Source organism: Monopterus albus, unplaced genomic scaffold (genome assembly GCF_001952655.1).
Source record: "Monopterus albus unplaced genomic scaffold, M_albus_1.0 scaffold23.1, whole genome shotgun sequence".
NCBI classification, from domain to species: Eukaryota; Metazoa; Chordata; class Actinopteri; order Synbranchiformes; family Synbranchidae; genus Monopterus; species Monopterus albus.
The window spans coordinates 3,212,806-3,236,693 of record NW_018127903.1 but is presented as its reverse complement, the minus strand read 5'-3'; the positions used below and the strand labels follow the sequence as shown (position 1 = coordinate 3,236,693).

Below are 23,888 nucleotides of genomic sequence, written 5' to 3'. Positions count from 1 at the left end.
TTTTATGTCACAGATGTGCTCCCTCCACACCAGTTCATTCGATCATTGGATTAAATACGCCTAAAGGCAGATTATTCATCTGGGTTGAGCAGTGAGTCCTCCTGAAGTACAAGTCAACATAACATCTTCAGATTATGGTTTTATTTTGGTTTTAATATATTTTTGTAATTAATTTCGGTGTGATAATTCCAGTCTTAAATGTGCATGCATGGTCCCTGAAACAAACAACAAAACAAAAATAAATAAATATCTGATTTATAAATTCTTTGGCTTGTTCCTGTGGAAAACATTGCAGAAAAACGGTAATATTTGCATGTTCTGTATGTACAGTGCTGACACACAATTTTCTCTATATCAACTGTCTTCTCAGGAAAGTATGTTCCCGTTTTCTCTCAGAATTATAAAACATTCTTTGAAGCTTGTCTTGATCACCTCTCATTCTGCCAAATAAAATACCTTGGCAGCGTTATTATTCCTTTCGGAGTACACAGTGATTTAATGCCCTTTTAATGTTTTATAACTTTTCTGATGTTATAGACCTCTCTCTCTCTCTCTCTCTCTCTCTCTCTCTCTCTCGCTCTCTCTGTGTGTGTGTGTGTGTGTGTCAGTCGTGCTTGTAGGCGGGTTTTCCGTCTGCAGGGTTTGGTTGATTCTTTATTGATTTGTTGGAGGGGCAGGGGAGCTGGAGGAGGAGAAAGTGAAAGGGGAGGAGTGGAGGAGAAACCCAGTCCTGGTGTGGGAGAGAGATGTGATTGTGCATGTTTGGGACGAGAGAGAGGAGCGCAGAATGGTCGTAATCAAGGCACAAGTGTGACCGCGAAGGCAGCGCACTTAAATCACGTGTGGTGTGGATTTGTACAAGGAAAAAGTAAAAGTGTCGTCAAAGTGACTTGTGGTTGTACTTTGCCTTCCTCCTGTCTTTGCCTCTCCACTCCCTCCGCCCTGCATTTCGCGGAGCAGCTGTGTTTTCATGCCCCTGTGCACCCGAGGAGGAGAAGGAGCGAAGAGTGAGGAAGAAGAGGAAGAAGAAGTGAAAGGGCCTGGACGCCACCCCTCCTCGCCCCTCGGAGGTCTGTCCACTCTCCCCTCCTGGCCCTGCATGGACGGGGATGGGGAGAGCCGAATGCAGTTGCCGCGGGGCTGAGCGCCTCGCCTCCCCGTGTCTGGTGCGCCGCTTCCTGCCACTGCTGGTGCTGATCATCGCTCTCTGCTACGGTGCTCATATAGGTAACTAAATACACTTCAGCACCGCAACTACACGTCTCTCGCTCGTAATCGCAGCCAATCTGCAATTTTATCCACTTTGTTATCCAGTTTAGCTGCGCGCATTTAGTGCCCAGAGATAACTTTATTGGTTATTACGCGTTTGTCATCACCGTGTGGCCGATCCCTGGGCTGGGCCTGACAGTGGCTGTCTCTCCAGCGGCAGTGCAGCAGTCTGGGCTCGGATCGAGTTTCTCCTCCTGGGCCGTGATTCTCCCGTCTGCCCCTTAATGGCTCATGGAGGAGGGGAAGAGAAGGCGAGAGAGGGTGACTACCTCTCATCATGCTCATAGCTATATAGCAGATTAAGGCTTTTCTCAGAACAGTTCTGACAAAATGCACCCAAGGATAAATCTGATAATTAAAGTTAGGATTGTACTGTGTCCTAAAACTGACTAAACCTATTGTGGAATATTGCTTATGTTAATAAAAGGCATCATTAGAAATACTATCAAAGTAATTAATGTTAATACAGTGTTGGCTAAAGGAAAAGGAATAACGTAATGCTTTTCTGAACACAAATTCCTTTATATTCAAGGTTGTTTTATTTTGTAAGGATCACCAAAAGGAGAAACTGGAAGCCAAATGCTAGATAAGAAAGAAAACAAGACTCTTTACTGGAGGCCAAAGTTAATGAGGTTGTAAGGATTATTGATGCACCAGCATAATGTGACACCCTTTTTCTGCGGCAATACAGAGATTTACTAACTTCGTAGGATTCATTTCTCATTTTGTGCAAAAAATAGTATAATGACCTCCCTTTTTTCCATTTGGCCGAGTTTCTGTGTGCACAGGGTTGGCTGTTGTGGCGGCTGTCTGTTGAAAAGTCACACCTCCTGTAATTAGTTTGACATGGCTCAGGCTACGGTACAAAACCACATCTGCACACGTGCATTCTGGTGGGAACAGAGAGACCCGCTTCACATGAAAGACCCTCTTGGCACCTTCTGCTACACGTGCGTCACCTGGAAATACTGTGTATTGTTTAACCTCTTTAGCCAAACAGAATGTTTTATTTGTTCAAACATTTCACAGGATTTAGTCATGGTCAGCTCCATGTGTATGCTCAGATTTTTTTAAAGAGTGTGTGCTGTCATGAGCTCCTGTAAAGCTTTGTACCTCTAAGCTTGGAGGGCTGTTTGTGTGATTTGAGATCAGTGTGTGAGAGAGTGCACACAACAAGGTGATCAATAAGCACTTCACAAGCCATCCCTTCGGTTGAGAGATGATCCCAGTAGATCCTTTTCTGATCTCTGAAGATCAGAGAAGTTGGAGGCAAACAGACAGGGAGACAAAGAAATGTTAAACCGAGCCTGGGAGGTTCAGCTGGTGGATCTTTTGACCTCTGTGAGTCAGGTGGCTGAGGAGACTGCCCAGGGAGCCCGGTTGAGAGGGCTGAAAACAGAATAGTGCTGATGGAGGAAAATAGTTTGAAGTGGAAAAAATAGGTCTGAGAGAAACAAAGAGATGAGCTCTATGAGATGATAAAATCATCTGGGAGAGGGGGATGGTGAGAAAAAGAGAGGGGAATATTGTGGATGAAGATGGAAGGAGTGGTGGTAGCATCACTGGTTGTTTTATTGTGTCTGTATTATATACTTACTCCAGGGGATGAACCCAACCAAACTCTGCATGTGTTGAATGGCCCGCACGCATTAGCTCCTCACATGAGTTCTTTATTCTTTTCTTAACAATATTTTCAAGTCAATTCCGAATTCATCACATCCTCTCAGCTGACCACAAATTGCTTATTTATATGCATAGATTGGATTTTCTTTTGGAAGTGCAGCTATGCATACTTAGAAAGGACGCTTAAGAGGACACCTTCACAAAAGGGAGATCATGGGAAGACTTGAAGAAAAGAAATGAAAATTGCACTTTAATATTGTCAGGACCATTATTAATTATCATATGAAAATACTCTTGTTGCCTTGTGCACCCGCAGGACGTAAGACCTATAAGAGCTGGACTGAAACTTCAGCTTGTCCACAGAGGTTTGAACATTTATGTAAGTCAGCAGTTCCTTCAGTTACAGGGGTGACTCCTCTCTTTCTGCGTCACCATTCTGGGAAACTGTCAGTGAATGAGTGCTTTTGTGTGTGCCCATGATTCTGATACCCTCCGAAAAAGAATAAATCCACCCTGATTAGACTGGGAGTGGTATTTAGGTACTGCAGGGCAGATAGGAGGGAAAGAACGAGGCTGTTGGCCAGTCAAAGACACAATGTGTCCTCAGTACTCAGACTGTCTGTACAGTGGTGATTGGCATTGAAGGCAGCCTGTGTATGTGTATCTGAGTGTGTGTGTTTGTCTGTAAGTTGGTGTCAGTATTTAACAGACAGGAGAGAGATTCTGAAGCATGGTGTGAGTAGGGGTCTGTACCAAAACCCAGACCCCTGCTGCCCCCAAATGGTGGCATCAAACTACTTCACGCCCCAAAATCTAAATCTAAAATGTACATAGAGGTACTGTGCTCTGTGCTGGCGAGTGTTTATGTGTTAGTTTATGGTTGGTTTCAGTAAGGAACATGTACTTTCTCCCTTTGCTTGGCCATTAGGAGATCATACCACCATCTGAAGATCACAGGCTGCATTTAATGGAAGCACAACCAGCATTCTTGCTAAGATAGCCATCCTGGGTGTGTGTGTGCAGCTGCCCATACAGTGCAGAGCCTCTCTCTCTAGCCTAATCTAATAGGAGCACACTGTGACTGATGCATTAGGTCTGGTCTCTAATCTCTCTCTTGCTCTAACTCCCTCTCTCTCTGATGATCTATGATATAAAAGCCTGGTTTGACCCTTGTTACATCCAGAAATGCAGCAATAGATAAAACATCAGAGACAATTTCAGACCAAGAAATTTGTTCCTGATGAGTATACAAGGACAGAATAATCAGTGTATTGGATCCATTTTCTTACAGCAGCCTGCTCTGGGCACTGAGTAAACAAACATTAAAATGACAGAAACAAAACCTATTAGTTATATTTAATTTTTGATCGTGTATTTTCTCTGCTGTAGTCACACAAGATTGCAAACACAACACTGTAAAATGACATTGAATGTAATCAGCACCTTTTAAAAGCCATCTCAACAAAAAATGGAACAGTAAAAGCTTGTGTTAGTTTGTATGCATCACACACATTGCATTGTCTTACTCTCTCTATATACACACTTTATGTGTTATGTGCTCCTGGGTTATAAAAGCAGTATTATCTCACTCCTTATGGGAAAACCTTCTTTCCTTTCTTTGGTTTATTACCCTTCAGCTTTATTACGCTCACTGAGCGGCACCGCTGATTGATCAAGACCTTAAACCAGCGGCTGGTTCTTTTTCCAGTTTTATTAGGTTGGATTTAGCAGGCTGGTAGAACTGTGAGTTTAAAATCAAAGCCTTCTCACACAGTAACCTTAGTTGTCTTTTGTGATTGCATCAACTTTACACTTCTATTTAACATCCAGGCCTAAATCATACCTGATTGATCAGACCTGTCTGTTTCCAGCTAGTGATCCACCTTTATTACTGTAGTAATATTACTTTATGGCAGTATTTCTGACTCTGTCTGTGTCCTCCCCAGGTCAGTGCCAGGTGGTCACCCCTCAGTGTCGTATCCAGAAGTGCACCACCGACTTTGTCTCCCTGACCTCTCACCTGACCTCAGCCGTGGATGGCTTTCACACTGAATTTTGCAAGGCTTTGCGCACATACTCAGCCTGCACCCAGAGGACAGCCAAGTCCTGCCGGGGGAACTTGGTCTTCCATTCAGCTGTGCTGGGCATCTCTGACCTCATGAGCCAGAGGAATTGCTCCAGAGATGGACCCACTTCTTCCACACACACCGAGGTCCACCCGGAGCCCTGCAACTATCACAGCCGCACCCAGCACACCAACACATACTCCCACTTGCACACACACTCTCATGCTCACAGCCATTCTCGGCCTGCGTACCTGTTCTGCGGGCTGTTCGGGGACCCACACCTGAGGACATTTAAGGACAGCTTCCAGACTTGTAAAGTGGAGGGGGCATGGCCTCTCATCGATAATGACTATCTGTCGGTGCAGGTCACTAATGTCCCCGTGGTGCCTGGCTCCAGTGCCACAGCAACCAATAAGGTGAGAACAGAACTGTTATAAAGGGGATGCAGAGAGAAAGGGTTTTTGGGCCTAATTTGCTGCTATTAAGGCTGAAAGAGGTTCTTAAGTGAGAGCAGCTGGTGTAATATAGTTATTTATGTGTGTGTGTGTGTGTGTGTGTGTCAGAGAGAAACATTTTCTATAATGGACTCTAAGTTGTTTTTCTATTCCTTGGAGAATGAAATCTTATCAACGTGAGGCTGGAAAACACACTTGTTCTCCCTGCTCTGCTTTTCTTTCTCTTTCTGTCTCATTCGCTGTATGTCTCGCGTCCTCTGACTCACAGGTGTGAGGCTAACTGCCTGATCTTATGACTGTCTCTTGTGACCGAGCCGGTGTTGGAAACCTAACTTGGTTAATGGCTGCGTATAGCCTGACCTCTAATAACTTGAAATGAGATGTGTGAAAGGACCGACTGTTTTTACATATGTGTGTGTTTCCAAGTATATGTGTGTGTATCATAAGTGGCACTCCATGCACTCAACTTAAAGCATCATATCTATTAAAGGTCCTCACCCCTGTATGACAAAAAATACATACTCACATGCACAAATACATCACTAAATAGATGATGAGCCATACAATGTGATCTTTGTGGTGTTAAAGAAGCAGTGTTGATGTTTCCCCCGATAATCTGCCCTCTCTAGCTTAGTCGATAGCTTTAATTATTAAAGCACATACACACCCATGCATACACTTAGTCATGCACTCACAGGCAGAAACACAAACACACACACACATTAAGCAAATAGTGGGTTTGCTACATTGTGGAGCTAAAAGTTTGACCTTGTGTCGGAGGTGGGGCAAGTTATTAGTCACGATTATTATGGACACATACACAAACAAACAAACACATTAACAGCCCCCCCAGGCTTAATGGCCTGCTAGGCCTCATTCCTCACGGCTGTCATGTGAACAAAGCAGCCATTCACCGGAACTGTGATGGCAGTGCTAACTGTAATGCTCACACCACACCCAGTAGCCACCATTGCTTCCACTCAGCCTGGGAGACCTGTGTGTTTTTACTTGTATTTGTCAAGGTTTTAGGGTTAAGGGTAGAACTAGGTAGTTTATGTTGGGGTTAGTGTAAGTGTTAAGTTAGGGTAAGGGGCTGATGCATGATGTTAGTGAGTGTCCTCACAAAGATAGCTGTACAGATGTGTGTGCACATGTCAACATGTTTGCATAGCTGTGTCAAATGACAACTTGTTAAAAAGTCATTTCTCAGATGTAGAGTGATGAGAGCCAGTAACAGGCATAATGAATTGAATGTTAATATTTGTGTGTGTTTGTGTGAGCAAGGGAGACGTCCTACCTTATTTCTAGGGCTATAACCACTGACCATTCCATTATCATTAACGGTTTTAGTCAATAAAATAGTGAACGTGCAGTTCAGTTCAATTTGCATTGACACAAACACGAGAAAAACAGGACTTCTTCAACAGATAATACATTTTTTTGCTTGAAAAAATGATTTAAACAAAATAGAAACATAACCAACACAATTTACAAAAGCGCAAATTAATGTCTTCAAATGATTGTTTTGTCCAACTAACAGTCGAAATTTTAAAGATAATTAATTGACTAATGACATATATTGCAAAGGAACCCAGCAAATGTCATACTGAAAAACGGTTAATGTTATTGATTTATTATTAAATAACTGACTTATTGATTAATTAACTTATTGTTTATGTTCTACTAATCTCCTATATCTAATTAAACAACTTTGACTGTGAACTGTATATCTTTTTAGGCATTTTAACACTGACATGTGTTGAACACACTTTAATTTAAATGTGTCTACAAGTTAACCTGCCCCATTCTCCCTTTCTCCCACTCCTTAGATCACCATCATCTTCAAGCCCTATGAGGGTTGCACAGACCAGAGGGTCTACCAGGCCGTCACAGACAACCTCCCTGCTGCCTTTGATGATGGCACCGTGAGCAGTGGAGACCCCATCCACACTTTTGCTGGTGCAGATGGTGCAACTGGGAAGGTCCGGGCCCTGTGGATCTCTGAGCGCACCCCAGGGCGCCACGTAGAGTTGCATGCCGGCTACATTGGTGTAACTGTAATCGTTCGCCAGCTGGGCCACTACCTGACCCTGGCGGTGCGGATCCCAGAAGAACTGGCTCAGGCCTACGATGCTACCCAGGACCTGCAGCTCTGTCTGAACGGCTGCCCCAGCAGAGAACGCATTGACCAAGCAGGGTATCTTCCCTTGCCCCGTTCCCCTCCTGCACTTGGCCTACAGCTTCAGCAGCTGCGTCGACCCAGCTACTCCTCACAGACACAAGAATCCCCCTACGGTGCCATGCAGATTTTTGGTGTGGAGGGGGCTAAGCAGCGCTGCAGGGAGACGCTGGAGGTGCAGGACATTTACTTCCACTCCTGTGTGTTTGATCTCCTGACCACTGGGGATGCTAACTTCACAGTGGCAGCATACAGTGCCCAGAAGGACATGGAGAGTCTTCACCCTCACCGAGATAGATGGAGGATCTACCCCCGTGGCTCTGCCACCTCTGCTTTGCACTCTGATCCTCATTCTATCAGACGGTTTGCTCTGCTCCTGCTGTGTGTGCTAAGCATGGCGTTGATGTAATAGCAGGAGTGAGAGTCTTTGTGTGTGCCTGCATGCATGTGGGCTTGTGTACAGTATGTGTGTGCACTAGAAAGAGAATTTTCCTCTCTTATACAGAGAGGAAACAGGAGGCTGGACAGTTACTGGGAACTAGACATCTTTGTAGGTGGCAGATCCCCCAGCAGGCACAGGCGATAGACAACACTAACTGCATCCCACCTGGCAGAATCAGCCCTCTGGAGGTAAACAAAAAAAAAACACGTGATGTGATGACAGCCTGCATCTTTGGATAGGATGCCACTGACAGTGACACAGATGTTCTTGTGGAGGTACACTCCAGACTGTAAATAGTTCATTTTGTCTTCAGTGCACAGTGTAATGGCGTTGAGTTGTTTTTTGTGCCATTTGATGTGATTTTCTTTAATACCTCAGACAGAGGATGTTTGTTTTAGCAGAAGCACTTTATTTTGATTTTTTTAACAAATCCACATCAGTATTTCTTCCTCTCACTTACTGTCTTGCACCAAACTCTCCAATGCCTTCATGTAGAAGTCAGTTGAGTACAATGAACTGCCATTTCTGTTAAAATGCTTCATTCTTCCAGTAGCTGACTCGACTCAGCACCTCATTTTAAGTCAATCAGTGTGTTTTTTGCTGGATGTATTGTATGTGAATATTATCACAGAAGATGCCATCAGTGCTGTTTTGTTGCTGTGTTATTGAAATTGTATTATTGAAATAGCTGTTTTCCTTTGTCTTCATTTCAAATGTGTGCATGTGTGCACACATGCACACATGTATATTGGTGCACCAGTTGTTTTTTTGTTCTTTTTTTTTCCTTTACCTTTTTGCCAAGCAGCTGTGATGATACCAGCTCATGTTTGTTACTTAGCATATTCACTGTTGTTTTTGTTTGAGCCAAAGACAGCTTATGTATGTTTTTTATGTACAAAGGAAATGATAACTCCCCACCAAACCAGCATCCTTCTTCTCACATCGTCTCCCTCTCTCTTGATGTTAAACTTGCTACTGTAAACTGTTTTTTCTCCTGCTGCCAGAATTGACAAGCTGCTCCTTACTGGGATAGGTGTAAGATACTGGAGTGTAAACTAAACACAGCCAATCAATGAGGAAGTGTCACCAGTGTCTGCTGGGATAAATGCTTCAGCATTGTGGCGTGGAAAATGAACGCCATTTGATACCTGGTAGAAATGTCAACACCTACCACTATGAGCCTTTCTAACGTGTAACATTCTGTATAATTATGTCCCACTTGTTTGGCCTTATAAGCTTGATCTCAAGTTTTTTTGGCATTGTGATCTCTTACATCATGTGTGAGTGTCAGTGTGGTGAAGAAAGACTGGTCAACGTTGAAACACTTAACTTATTTATGAACGTAGTGTCTTGTAGAGGAAGTTAAGCTCCATATTCTTGCTGTTGGATAATAATTTAAACGAAATGTCAGATGTGATTGTACTGCCACCTAGTGGTCCTCTGTTGCTATGTCTGTGTTACTCAAGGCGCTCAAAAAGGGGTAAATTGATTATACAAACTGTGTGCAAGTGTTTTATTTAAAAAACAATAAAGTCAAAACCATATAAGTGCACTTGCTTTTTATTAATTTTACTTTTCCAGGAGTATAACAAAGCAAAATGAGGAAACTAAAAAGGTAAAATTATGTTTATTTAAAAATGTCCAAATATTTTGAGACAAATGTTTAACACAAAAGAAATTCAAAAGCAAAGATGAGCAAGACTTTACACACTCACACACACACATACACACAGAGATTCTGGCAAAATCACAAATCTTACTGTACTTATGAAGACACCCACTGACATAATACATTCCCCAGCTCCTTACTCTAACCATCACGGCTAAACTCCTGACCTCAACCTAACCTCAGTATTTGAAGTTATGAAGTCAAGTTAAAATTTCCTCACAACATAAAATGTAATAAAGACATGTACAAACATACACTGAGACACACGCGTGCACTAACCCATCTGTCTGAGGTTAGCTTTCAATCAGATACCAGGGTTGCCCTCAGAAACACAACTGCCACAGTCAGCAACACCTGGGATGTCAATGTCAAGAGGCTGAAATTGGCGCGACAAAAGATTTCTAGCATTTTGAAAACAGCGTCTCCTGTGGTCCCGGCAGTGGATCATTTCCCATTTAATCCACAAGATTCCACTCCAAAGCTTAGTGTAAAATAGCCTTCCTGAAGTCAACCACAAGGAAGGGAACATACTTATCTATCAGTGGCGAGTTCATCACTGTCCAGACCTCAGACAAGAAACAATTCCCATTTGCAGGATCTTTTTTTTTGTTTTGAAGTTCACACCGTGTATGAGAAGTCTTCGATTTCTGGAAAGTCAAATACACCATTAAAACTTAAGGAATAATTTAGGGTAAATAAAACAATCTGCCAGACGTTTAGACAATGTCATAGTACAGTGGGTACTTATACCACATGTACAAATGACACCACAGTTGCCTGCACATGAGTGAACTGTACCTGTGCTGTATGTTTCTGTGGTTAATGCTATACTGATCACATTTTGGTCCATACAGACTCTTACCACTTAATAACAGCATAAATGGTCATCAGAGTGTTAAAAACGATGATCTTCATGAGAAGCAGCCTCATAGCCAGGACAACCACCGTGTTTGTCCACACGTCAACATCTGGAAATCAAGCCACGTAGACCAACATGAAGAACAACATCTGTACAGCATAAATCACAGAAAACTATTTAGATTGTTTATAAAATTTACCTTCCGTCTCTTCGTTTTCATAGCAAATCTTGTCTTGATCATCTGAAATTATAAAAACATGCCATAGTCTTAGTGAAAAATAATGACACTGATATGCTCATGTGATTCACTATAGACCTACCCGATGAGGAGATGCGGTGTCTCCTGTTGACCTTTGGGTGTCGTCTGTGACTTACAGTGCAACTGAATGATGGCCAGTTACTGGTCGCCACTGTGATTATCGCCACAGCGCTGTGTCCGCGGTGCCTCTTGTTTACAGCGATGCTGTGTGGTGCGGTGGACCTGTAGCCATCAGAGGGTGACCTCCACTTAACCTCTAGGTGCCCTCTCCTGACATCACTCACCATACAAACCAGTAGGGTCCAGCCCAGCCTTTCACCAGACAGGTGGACTGGAGGGGCCAGAGATGCCAGCATATCACCCTCTACCCCTCCTGAGCCAAGTGGAGGATGGGGGATCATGTGAAGAGGATTACAGATAAACAAAAACAGAAGATGATACTATGAAATGCTATGCACTGGTTTAAACACAACAGTGAAGTACACAAAGTGTATATCCTAGCTGTAGATATGAGGCATCTCCTCTAAAAATGACATACTGTATTTGCTGTTTAACTTATATAGACAAAATTTAAAACTGCTGTAAAAGCTCATAATCCACGCATTCATGTATTTCACAAATGCTATTGCAAATATTGATATGATTTGCTTTTAGACTTTAATCTTTTTGCATAAATATGTGTGATTTTGATGTAGTAAGCAGTAAAGTAAGTCAAAGATTTTTTGGCAAATTTGTATTTTGGTCTTTAAAAATAAAACTAGTTGGATTTTACTTGACATTCAGCAGCCACTGACTCAAATGGTCATACGCTGAACAAAGACCAAGTCTCTCTGAAAGTTGATATTTTGGACATTTATGTCTTTCACAAAACGGGGATGTGGAATTTCTCTGCTTATTAATTTAACCAGAATACTGTATTAAACATTTACAATCACTTACCAGTCCATAAGTAGATAAATGGAAGGTAAAGGAGACCTCTGGATGGCTCTGTCATGTCTGCTTCAGTTAAAGTAACTTTTGTGTTTGCTGATCATTGCCCTGTGTGTGGGAGGGTGTGTGTGTTTGTGTGCCTGTAAAATGGGGGCATGCCGTTTGGCTCTGCAAAGGAGCACTGCATTATGGGAAAATGATAAGTCTTATTGTTGTGACCTTATATTAACAATGGTACTACCACATCCCAGCACACACACAGACACACACACACAATATATAATATAATACTAATATAATACAGTACAATATACCTCTACATAGTACTAACATAATAGAATTATGTAAATGCATAGTATACTGTAGTGATGTATAACAATGTTTTATAGAATGTTTACTTTGTTAGTGCACTTTAGTATAATATACAGCAAATCATGGGATGATCTCATCTGTCATGCTAGTCTTGAATGATTTAATCACAGGTTCAAACAATAAAAAACTGCATTTACTGAGGTGTGCCTTACTTTAGTGTAGTATAGTAAACCACAGTACAATGAGTAGTTGGATAGAAACTGAATCAGGAGATAAACTAACCTCCCAGGTGAAGGTTGAAGAGTCTCCAGAGTCTCCCCAGTAATCTGACACAAACACAGGTGAGTTCAGGTGCTCATTCAGTGTGTTTGCACAGACACATCACAAAGTATTCAGAGCCCTTCAGTTTTTGCAGACGTTTTTTAGTTGTAGATTTGATTTGAAATCAATAAAGTTACTAATTTTTGCCACTCGCCCCAGTCACAGGTTTTCTTCCAGGATGCCTCTGTGTTTGGTTGCATTCAGTCTTCCCTCAGTTCTGACCAGTCACACTGTCCATGCTGCTAAAAGCCCTCATAGACATGGTTTGATTCCCTGGTCTTAATCTGGGCCTCACTACAGTCAGGCCACAGAGGTCTACAGAGAGCTCCTTGGACTTCATGCCATGGTTTGAGTCCTGACCTGCAGTGTGAACTGTGAAACCTTCTGGTTCTATACTGGAAACAAATTCCTTGTGTGTGTGTAACATGCTTGGCCAAATAAAGGTGATTAACTGAGGTGAGAAACTGATCATATCAACACACCCAGCCTGAACATTAGACAACACTCATGTGGGGTACACCCGCACACACACACGCACACACTGGCAGGGTGTGCATGTTTTTTCTTTTTAGCCTCTGCAGTGGTGCACACACACATGCACACTCTGGCAGGGTTTGTTTTTTCTTTTTAGCCTCTGCAGTGGGCGGGAACTTAAAAGAGAAAGTGAAACTTAACAGTAGGGACAAGAAGGAAGGCTGATGAAGCTAAAAGGTAAAACATTCTGACATTTCTCTTCAACATGACCTATAAAGCAATGACAAGACAAGCTATATTTTACTAATGGTAACGTTTTAACTCTTGTCCACAGGTAGTTACACTACTGGTGAACTCATAGGTTGTTGTTACAGCTTCATCTTTTCAGACAGTACGACACAACTACTGCCTGTGTGACCTGGTTTGAACTGCAGCTATAATCCTGCAGCTGTTGTCACCTTTCAGTTATAGCTGTGTCCTGGTCTTATTTTGCCTGCATGGAAAAATCATGCGGTCCATTTGTGACATGTCTGAGTCTCCTTCAGGGAGATGTGTTGTGGCCTGACCTTGTAACACAGCTCAGTTTACCAGAGCTAACTGAGCACATGGTTCAGAAAGGTTCACTTCCTGTAACATTTCTTCCCAAAGCTTGAAGCCAATGAAACAAATAACAACCTGCTGTACAAGCAAAAGCCAATGAGAGACCGAAGAGCCATTTTAACTGTTGCACTGTGGAAAGGTCTCTGACTGTAGCTGCTGTATTTATCCATTCATGTTTGTCTTAGTTCTACATAGAAGACTGTGGCCTTTGACACCATAAGACAAACCTTGATGGAGGAAGCAAAGCATTATCACATCTCTGCTAGAGCAGACAGAATTCTGGTGAATACTGTCTTCCGGAAGACTGAGGTGTCCTTAATTCTCCACTAATGTCTTTCAGGTTATAAGAAAAGATGACGTTTTTACTCCAGCGACACCAGTGCCCAGCTCTCACATCAGATGGTCATTAGTTGCTCCCTGTGTTTGGGATGTGACTGAGTGATTTCAATACTTCAGTGCTGCCAGCCTATCACATGGGTTGGCCTTTTTTAAATCGGTGGTTCAAAGACATTTCCTCCAGAATGGTGTTAGTGACGCTGTTAGTGCTGTCTCTGGTTGGGTGTCAGCCAACACAGAGTTCACAACAGGAACCAAGCCCTCCTCACCCCACAGAAGAACAGCCTCCTTTAGGTATTGATAATCTGTCTTTCCCCTGGAGCCGTCTTCGCCTGCCAAGGTACCTTCCTGTTACTTTTGTTTAATGCTCACATACAGAAAATCAACAAGAAAACTGGTGAAAGAAAACTGTTTTTGAGTCACTGACTTAAAAACTGCAACCTATTTCTTTGTCTCATACTGTAGGTACATCATTCCTCTACACTACCACCTCCTCCTGCACCCCAACCTCACAAGTCTCAGTTTCACTGGGTCAGTACGGATCCAGATTGATGTCCAGAACAACACAAACTGGGTTGTATTACACAGCAAGGGTCTAGAGATCTCCAAGGCCACCATACTGGACCAGAATCTCACTCATCTGTCAGACCAGGTAGCTGAAAATGCAGAAATATTATTATTACAGCTTACTTGTCATTGTTAGCTACAAATGACCCGGCTTCTTTCTCTCTCTTCTTGTTTTAGATTCTTCCAGTTCTTCATAACCCCTCCCATGAACAGATTGGCATTTTCTCTCCCAGGGTCCTCAGCAGGGGGAAGAAGTACTTTCTGTACATTGAGTTTAGGGCACAACTTGCAGAAGGCTTTTATGGCTTCTATAAGAGCACCTACAGAACCAGCGCAGGCCAGACCAGGTAAGACTAGGGTCACTGTTTCACAGAAAGTTTAGAAAAAATATCTTACACATACAGGGAGGTTCCAGTAAAAGGTATGTGCTGATGTCTCTTTTCAGAACTTTAGCTTCAACTCACTTTGAGCCCACGAGTGCTCGGATGGCCTTCCCTTGTTTTGATGAGCCAACCTTCAAAGCCAACTTCTCTGTTCGGATCAGGAGGAGCCCAGAGTACATTTCCCTGTCCAACATGCCTGTAGTGAGTGCTGCCTTTTGTGATGCTTTCTACATGAATCTGTGAAAATGGCTAAAAAAATGGCAGTAATCGAATGTATGTATTTCAGGTCAAGACAGCTGATGTGGCTGATGGCCTGGTTGAGGACCAGTTTGCTACAAGTGTAAAGATGAGCACATACCTCGTCGCATTCATCATCTGTGACTTCAAACACATCACTGCAACAACATTTTCGGGGGTGCAGGTGTGGCCTCCTTGGTGATATTTGATTGACTGATAATTAATTTCTGGGTGAGACATTGATTCTTGTTTGTTTTAATGCACTGTTGTGTGTCTGTAGGTGTCCATCTATGCCGCTCCTGAAAAGTGGCTGCAAACCCACTATGCCCTGGAGGTTGCTGTCAAAATGTTGGATTTCTATGAGGAGTACTTCAACATCCGCTATCCTCTACCAAAACAAGGTAACCTCTATCATTTTTGTAACTAAGCCACAAAGCATTTCTGTCTTGCTACATTTCTTTACCATTTTTTTCAACACCTGTTTCCCTTTCTCAGATCATTTTGTTCAACACCTGTTTCCCTTTCTCAGATCTGATAGCCATCCCAGACTTCCAGTCTGGTGCAATGGAGAACTGGGGACTCACCACCTACAGAGAAACGAGCCTTCTCTTTGACCCCCTCACATCCTCTATGTCTGATAAACTCTGGGTTACTATGGTGATCGGCCACGAGCTCGCCCACCAGGTGGGAGTGTGACAGTGTATCTGCAGGCTAATAACATTCAGTATTAAATAGTTGTTTATCTTCAGTAGTTTAAATGCTCATAAATCATTTCATTACATAAACAGTCAATGCAGACTAGTAAAATTCAAAATCTTGGCTGCAGTGGTTTGGTAACTTGGTGACCATGGAGTGGTGGAACGACATCTGGCTGAATGAAGGATTTGCCAGATACATGGAGTATATTTCAGTGGAAGCCACCTACCCGGACCTTAAAGTGGTAACTGCTTTAATCTGAGATCTTAATGATTATTGGAGTTACATGGAGCATAGGAGAGAGGACTGATCACCATGTTCTGTGCACAATCAGGAGGAATATCTACTGCACACCTGTTTTGCTGCAGTTGGTCATGATTCGTTGAACTCCTCCCGACCAATATCCAGCCCGGCGGAGAACCCCACTCAGATCGAAGAGATGTTTGACACAGTCTCTTATGACAAAGTATGCTTTCAGCTTACAGTCACTTGAGTCATTGTATAGTAAATATCTGGAGAAATTAATTATCTGAAAACTCAGGGAGTTTAAAAAAAAAACATAGTTCTACTTCTGTTACTCAGTGATTTGCCTGTACATATTTGAAATAGTACAACCAGCCTCTAAACACAACTATGACTGTATAACTACTGATCTCTAGGTTAATATTGTATCAGAATATCACTGACAGCATTCAGTTTGCTATGAAACCAACCTACAGCCTCTTCTGTCATGGCTCATTGATCAAATTAACCCTTTCTCTCTCTCTCTCCCACCAGGGAGCATGTGTCCTGCACATGCTGCGACATTTTTTGACAGATGAAGTGTTTCAGAGTGGGATAGTGCGATATCTCCGCAAATACAGCTACAGAAATGCACACAACCAGGACCTCTGGGACAGTCTAACCAATGTAGGAGCACAATACATTGTTCTTTGTCTGTTTATTGTGAATCAAAAAATGAATTGGCAGCCTGACAGATTTGTATTTGTCAAAATAGAAGTAGCTAACCTTTTCTTTATGGGTATATAACTAGAAAGGATTATCAAGAAAATAGAGAGCTATCTGTTTTTAACTAGGAAGCAAAAACCAAGGAGCTTGCGCTTGTCAAAATATGTTCTTTTCATTATGGTGCAAATTATGTCAGACTCTTGTCAAAATATGTCCTTTTCATTATGCATTTCATTATGGTGCAAATTATGTCAGACTTTAAAGTTGTTAATTGATAATTAATCAAAGTGGACATTATGCCTGTTTTCACTGCAGTGAAAATTACACTCTGTTCCCCGTAATGCAGATGTAAGTGTCATTTGATTTAAAAAGAACAAACACCAAAACACAGATGAAAATAAATGGAGACATGGCATCCACTGTGATAAATTACCAATGTCAAGCAGGCTTAAAGTCTCTTAAAGCCAATTTTCGTACTGTACAAATTTGGAACTAACAGCTGCCATGAAGGCTGAAAGTTCATGTTTAAAACTCTATAGTGTACTGTGATCAGTAGTAATGTAGTGGCTAAGGTTCATATGATTTACAGTATATTGAATTGACTAAACCATGCAGAAAATATTTTTGTGTTTTAGTAGAAACTGCTGAAAACGTTCAGTTTTATTTATTTTTCAGACATGCTCAGAGGAGGACTTCATCTCAGGAAAACACTGTTACAACAGGGGCCAGGCTACCAAGAACGCAGTTAGTAAACGTACAAACATCCAGACATCTTACCAATTACAAAGATTATAACTGACCTTGTGAAGCTGTGTGGTGACATGTGTTTCCCACAGTACCTGTTTGCAGGGGAACATCTGGACCTGACAGCCATGATGAACACTTGGACTCTGCAGAAAGGTATTCCTCTGGTAACTGTGACAAGAAAAGGTCCTCGTCTGCTGCTTAGACAGGACAGGTTCTTGAGAACAGTCCTGCCTTCTGATCCTCTCTGGCCCACACTGCAAAAGGGGTGAGCACACATGCACTCCCAGCTTCATAATCAATTGTAGGCTGCATGTTTTTGAAATCCCCTCGATGGTGGCTGGGATGAGATGGCCAAAGTGCTGAGGGAAAACCACACTGCTTTGAGCTACAAAGACAGGACACACTTGATACACAACGCCTTTCAATTGGTCACGTAAGCATAGATGTGTGTTTGTGGGTGTGTGTGAAAGAATGAGTTATAAAGTTTTATTTCTTTATGTCTCTAGTTATACATAAATAAAACATCATTCATTATCTCACCTGAAACAGCACCCAACCTTTCAAATATTCCTGTCTTTCTTTCTAAAGGGCAGGTCATCTGCCGATCAATAAAGCCTTAGACCTGATTGGTTATCTGCAATCGGAGACACACACGGTGCCTCTTCTCGAAGGACTGGGCTATCTGGAGACATTTTACCATATGGTTGAGAAAAGGAATGAGCTTGACGTAACCCACAGTCTGGGAGTAAGAAGTCAGGACTGCACAGTTTGCATGATGTTCAGCATCACCATGAAACTAAATTAATGTGAGATGATGTTTCTCTGTGTGTTTTTGTACAGATGTACATCCTGCGATTTTTCCGTGCTGTCATTGACCAGCAGACATGGAGCGACAGCGGCTCCATGTCAGAGCGACGGCTGAGGTCAAAGGTCCTGTCATTGGCTTGTCAGCTGGATGACCCTCCCTGTATAGAGCGTGCACGTCAGAGCTTCAAAGACTGGTTTCAGTCCAACGGAACACTAAAGTCTGTCTAAATCAACACGCACTGTTAGCGCTCAACAACTGCTGATATAATTCACATAACCAACAGCATTTCCTAGTGATACTCTGGTATTTCACTGTGTTCGTCATATGCATATCTCTGCCTGTGTTGTCTAGCTTACCCACTGATGTGGCAGAGACGGTGTATTCAGTTGGAGCTCAGGATGACCACGGCTGGGCATCACTCTTGCACACATACAACATCTCCCTCTCTGAAGCACAAAAAAAGAAAATCCTGTTTGCCTTGACTTGCAGCAGAGACACCAACAAACTGCAAAGGTTCATCTTCTCCCTGCAACTTTTTTTCTACACAGTTAATGCTGCCATCATGTGGCAAACACAGAGTATTGTATCACACTGCTGCAGCCAACACATACTGTTATTTTCATTTCATTTTCATTCTTTCATTCAGTGTCGCACATACGCTAAACAGCTTCAAGTAAGGGCTATGCAGGCGACAGATAATCTTGGTCAGTGTCGCACATAAGCTAAACAGCTTCGAGTAAGGGCTATGCAGGCGACAGATAATGTGTCATGACTACAGCTTTACAGCGTTTTAGTCAGTGTGTGTTTGTGCTGCAGGCTGCTGGATATGGGTCTAGAAGGGAAGGTGATTCGATTGCAGGACCTGTCGGCCGTCATCCTGATGGTGGCCAGAAACCCGCGGGGACATCACCTTGCCTGGAACTTTGTCAAAAAGAACTGGGATTTGCTGGTTCAGAAGTTAGTATAGTATAATAGAGACACATTGGATGACCCTGTCTGTATCAAACCATGTGATGCTCTGAAAATGCTGTTGTCCCTACAATGTCAGTATTTTACTAATATGTTCAGAAAGTGCTTTTTACTGGTTGTGTGAGTTGTATGCAAATTTGTGTAAACCAGAAAAAAATCTGCTTTTTGGTGGCTTTTATGTCATTTAGATGATTTTTTGATAAGGACCCGAATATACCAAAAGTAACTCAATGGGTAGTTGATGCCACAACAATGAAAGCCCTGAATAATGTCTACTGTATACAGTATGTAGATTATTTATATATATTAGGATGTACGTGTTTGTAACCATCCTCTCTGTTTTCTCTCTGACCTGCAGGTTCCAGTTGGGTTCATTTTGTATTAGAAACATCCTCATCGGCACCACAGGCCAGTTTTCATCTCCAGAGGAACTCACTGAAGTAAATACATTCTTAAATCTCAAACTATATTCTAAATTCTAAAAGGCAGTTTAGATATTCACCAATACACTAACATGCTATTTCTATTACCTGACACTGAAACTGGCAAAACATAAATATTATTTCTATTGGCATTATTTTCCAAAAGTTGACCGATATGTTTATTCCTGCACATAATCCGATGAAGCATCAAATTAATGATACATTTTAGCTATAGTGTGGTGTTAGGAAATCACTTGAAAATGCCAGAGAAACTCATCCTATTTATACCTGTATTTGTACTCATTTAAAAGTATGTTTTCAGTAAAATATTTTGGTTCTGGCCTAAATAAGTCAAACTGTATCTATAAACCCTAAGTATTAACAAGTGTGTGATCCATTTTGCCAGTATAAGGTTGTGACTTTATCTCAAAAAGGAAAAATGTCTTTGAATTTTTACATTTTTGTCTACCTTTCAGTTGTGTCCTTTTTTGTGTTTGTGTAATGTTGTGTGTATTTGACCCGTAGGTGCAGTTGTTCTTTGAGTCCATCAAGGAACAGACGTCTCAGCTGAGAACTGTTCAGATTGCTCTGGATAATGTGCGGAAAAATGTCCGCTGGGTTCAGAGAAACCTAGGAACCCTGAGAAACTGGCTGAATGAGCAAATGAAGTGAACAGCAGCAGAAAAAGAGGTGGTGGCTGACACATACCACAAAAAGAGAAAGGCTATTTGAAAGTGTTCTGAAGTTGTGTTTTACTTGGAAATTTTAATCAAAGTAACACACAAATGCTGTGTAAACTGATTCTTCTCCAAACAGACAATAAAATGGTCCCTTGTACCTCCTGGAACCTTCGTTTGTGATGTGTTGACTGAAATACATCCCTGTGTTATGGTCTGTGTGGTATTTATCATGTTTATATTTATTTTAGGGGTAAGTCATAGTGTTAAACTTTATGGTAACAATGATGAATAGGTTTGGAATCAGGTAAGGTTAGTGAAAGATCCAAAAGCTGTAGAGTATGGGAAGTTTGTTTATTTTGTATTTGCCCCACCTTAATCTGAGCCTAACTTTTACTTCTAACCCTAACCAGCCTTATGATGCTTAGTTAACCTGACCCCAAGTTCAGCCTCTTCTGCCTTGGGGTCTTATTGGTGAGGTTACAACTGACTTCCAGGGAATTAATGTGAATCAATGTCCTCACAAGTACAGTCAAATCAACAATAAGATTTCATTTATTTTAAATATATCTGGCATATATAAGCACAATGTGCAGACAGCTGAAATGTGCTTTCCTTCCTGTGCTGTTATGTGACAAATAAATAGATATTAAAAATGAAATAAGACTTTTGATTTGGGTGGGTTGACCTGTTTTCTTTGTGCCCTGGATGTAGTCTTTGGTTACAGTAAATTTTGCCTTTGGTTAGCACAGTGTTCTTTACCTTTATCCATAGACTACAGTCTATGCCTTTAACTCACAAATAGTTAAGTGTGTGTTTTGTTTTAGTCATGCTAACCATTTAAGCACGTCAGTTACTGTAGAGGTAACCTTCATGGATGAATGTAAAGTAATACATGTCCACACAAACGTCTTAAAAATGTGTGCGTGTGTGTGTGTGTCGCCCTGGCCCCGCCTCTGCACTATCGTCCAATAAGATGCCAGTATTGCAATTTGATGTGACGTTGTCAACAACTGGACCTGGAGGAAGGAAAGTGTTATTTGCTCTTTCGAGATTTCATTGAGTTCTTCGGGATAAACGGTTATTTATACACTTTGATAGCTTGCAGTGCGCCGACATGTGCACGTGTTACTGTAGTACACAGCTATGGGCGATAAAGTTATGGGAGCCAGCTAACGCTAGCTAGTCAACTAATGTCTTTCAGTCAGAACTGTCAGAAGTTGGCTAGTTGCAAGCTAGCTATTCCGTAGCTAACGTCAGTACAGTGAGGTTAGCCTGCTATTTACTGTGAGCGACTCATAGTCTGCGGTGGGTTGTGGCCAGCTATAAAAACATCACATCCGTGGAGCTGCTGTAAAAGGTCCGCAGGTTTTGCTCGCGGGGATCTCTCTGAGATATCCTACCATGGATCCATTTGACAGCACAGGTAAGGAGGCTGGTAGGAACAGTAACATCAAGCTAACGGCAGCGGGCCAGCTCGGTACATTAGCTACAAGATCACTGGTAGTTACTTTCACCCTAGGTCACATGCTGACAGCAGTGGGTTTTACTTTCGATAAACCAGGGGAAAGCTATCCTTGTATTTTCCAAGTTATTTATTTATTTATTATTCTTGGTATTTTACATTTCCGGGGTTCTCAAAAGCTAACTTCATCGCAGTGTTTGTTGACAGTCCTGCAGTGGCATAATACTTTTCTGCGCAAGACTATCTCATTCCCATAAATACAAAGCGGAATGGGCTGTTGTGAATCCTGTATTTAATTTATGTTTTAATCTTATTGGTACAAAATTGATTAGATTTGAACAAAGCCAATAACACATTTCTAACAGCTTAAGCAATAGTTTCTTTAGACTCAGCAGAAACATACTGTAACATGACATTGTTAGAAATAAAGTCTGTTAAAACAGCAGCACTGTTTGTCCAGTACATGCCTGATGGTTTGATAATAACTGCGCTTTGTCTTAGTGTGTGGAGTGCTGATAAATCGTGCTCAGCACAGACTGCCACCAGCTAGCTGCTTTACAACCCCTGCTATGGTCCCTGGGCGACCAGGGCTTTATTAATATAAAAAAATGCCAGTGGACACACCATAACAGCTCTCAGGCAAGCTGAGACCATTTCCGGTTTTCCTTGACTTAGAATGAGCCACGACCAAATCACAGCAAAATGACTTCCTGTGTGTTTTTGCCTTTGGTGTTATGACTTAGTGGTTTTTAGTAAAAGACCAAGCTCACTTTCGCAATTGCATTTTGATCAGACAATAATGAAAATGCATTTGCAGATGGTTCCTTCCCCCACTAGTTTTTAATGACCATCCAGCCAACAGATAACAGTGTTCAATGGATCAGTATTCCGTATTTACAATATGTAGTGTGGCTGTTGTCTGTGTGTCCTACGTCAGAATCAGTGGATACACCCATCAAACTCAGACACATACTCTATGTTTAACTACAGTTGTGTGCATGTAAGTGTGGCTTAATAAATACTTTAAGTAAACAGGAAGAGAACAGTCAGCAGACAACATGCCTTACAGCTGTATTTGTGTATAAGCATGACAAAAGTACAGGAGTGGGTGGTTATTCACGTCAACCTGGCATGCTTCTAATTGTAGTCTAGATGATAGCCATTACCTGCTCGTCTCATTTGAGCATGTCATCTGGCTTATGTGAAATAACTATCACCATATTATCACAACATCCCACAGCTGTTTGAAGTAGATAATCATAAAAGTTTAGTGTGGTTTTTAGGGTCTGATTCTTATCATGTCCTTCTCTAACATTACACATTTAGCTCCTAGTCCATTAATAGCATTAATACCACAGCAATATGGTCCAGACAGAGACATAGTCAAGGCCCATGCAGTCATGTCAGAAACACTATACATGACAAACAATGAGCTAAATTCACATCCCTAGTTTCTGGGAGCTTGACTGTCCTTAGGTGAGTTAAAGCTTTGGTGCCATTGTCCTTGTAGGTGTTTACTATTTCTGTGCTTTCCACTCAGAAGCATCACCAACTGAGACTGAAAAGGCATTGTCTTCACCCTGTGAAAGTGTGAATGGAATGTGAGGCAAAATGGGAAATGTGCATTGCATAGTGTTTTACTGCTTTTATTACTATTAAATTAGGAAGTTCAACATACATCTGGTTGTTTCAAGAGTTACTGAGGGGAGAATCTCGCTGCTAGAAAATTGCATGGATTTCATAACACAAGGCGGAACGTTTGTCGTAATGCTCAAGAAAGATTAGTTTGTAGAAATGCAGGCTTTGTAAACTGCTGTAGAACTGACATGGTCAGAAGATGAATATTTATTGCAGACTTTTTCCTACTTTTGAAGGTACTATATTTTCTCAGTTGTTTGTTGGCGCTACAGTTAATTGAATGTATCAGTACTAAAAAACAGCTCCGTCAGGGCCGGATAAGCTCGTTCTATGTAGGTCAAAGTACTAAGAAATACTGGAGGAGGTTTGCAGACAGGAAACTGAAGAAAGTCTGTGCTTTGTCAAAAGTAGCTTCATGTTATTTGCACATTCTGTGACAATAAAAAAACCTTTGAGTTAATTAGTGGCTTCCTGCTGCCCCTAGGTCTGGAAAATTCTGACACTGAAAACACAGAATGTACAGTATCTTTATATTCT

General features: G+C 41.8%; 3 protein-coding genes across 3 annotated transcripts in view; all 3 read left to right on the top strand.

Annotated features, from left to right (window-relative positions):
• The first annotated feature begins 684 nt into the window (after positions 1-684).
• rgmb (repulsive guidance molecule BMP co-receptor b) lies at positions 685-9,576 on the top strand. The gene is made up of 3 exons (XM_020594636.1): positions 685-1,227; positions 4,839-5,374; positions 7,243-9,576. The coding sequence occupies exons 1-3, from the start codon at positions 1,110-1,112 to the stop codon at positions 7,999-8,001; spliced, it is 1,413 nt and encodes a 470-aa protein (XP_020450292.1). The 5' UTR covers positions 685-1,109; the 3' UTR covers positions 8,002-9,576.
• Positions 9,577-13,920: 4,344 nt separating this feature from the next.
• Positions 13,921-20,332, top strand: erap2 (endoplasmic reticulum aminopeptidase 2). Its single transcript, XM_020594581.1, is given in 18 exon segments — positions 13,921-14,134; positions 14,260-14,446; positions 14,539-14,708; positions 14,807-14,945; positions 15,031-15,165; positions 15,262-15,382; positions 15,511-15,665; positions 15,808-15,921; positions 16,012-16,143; positions 16,455-16,586; positions 17,301-17,369; positions 17,462-17,805; positions 17,961-18,117; positions 18,213-18,397; positions 18,532-18,693; positions 18,997-19,137; positions 19,508-19,589; positions 20,097-20,332. Coding segments are annotated over 18 exon segments (2,775 nt in total). The 5' UTR covers positions 13,921-13,931; the 3' UTR covers positions 20,244-20,332.
• A 908-nt stretch (positions 20,333-21,240) lies between these two features.
• lnpep (leucyl/cystinyl aminopeptidase) overlaps positions 21,241-23,888 on the top strand; it is a 17,284-nt gene continuing 14,636 nt past the window's right edge. Inside the window, exon 1 of the mRNA XM_020594474.1 lies at positions 21,241-21,674. Coding sequence (XP_020450130.1) covers positions 21,653-21,674 — 22 coding nt within the window. The 5' untranslated portion in view covers positions 21,241-21,652. The remainder of the gene's footprint in view (positions 21,675-23,888) is intronic.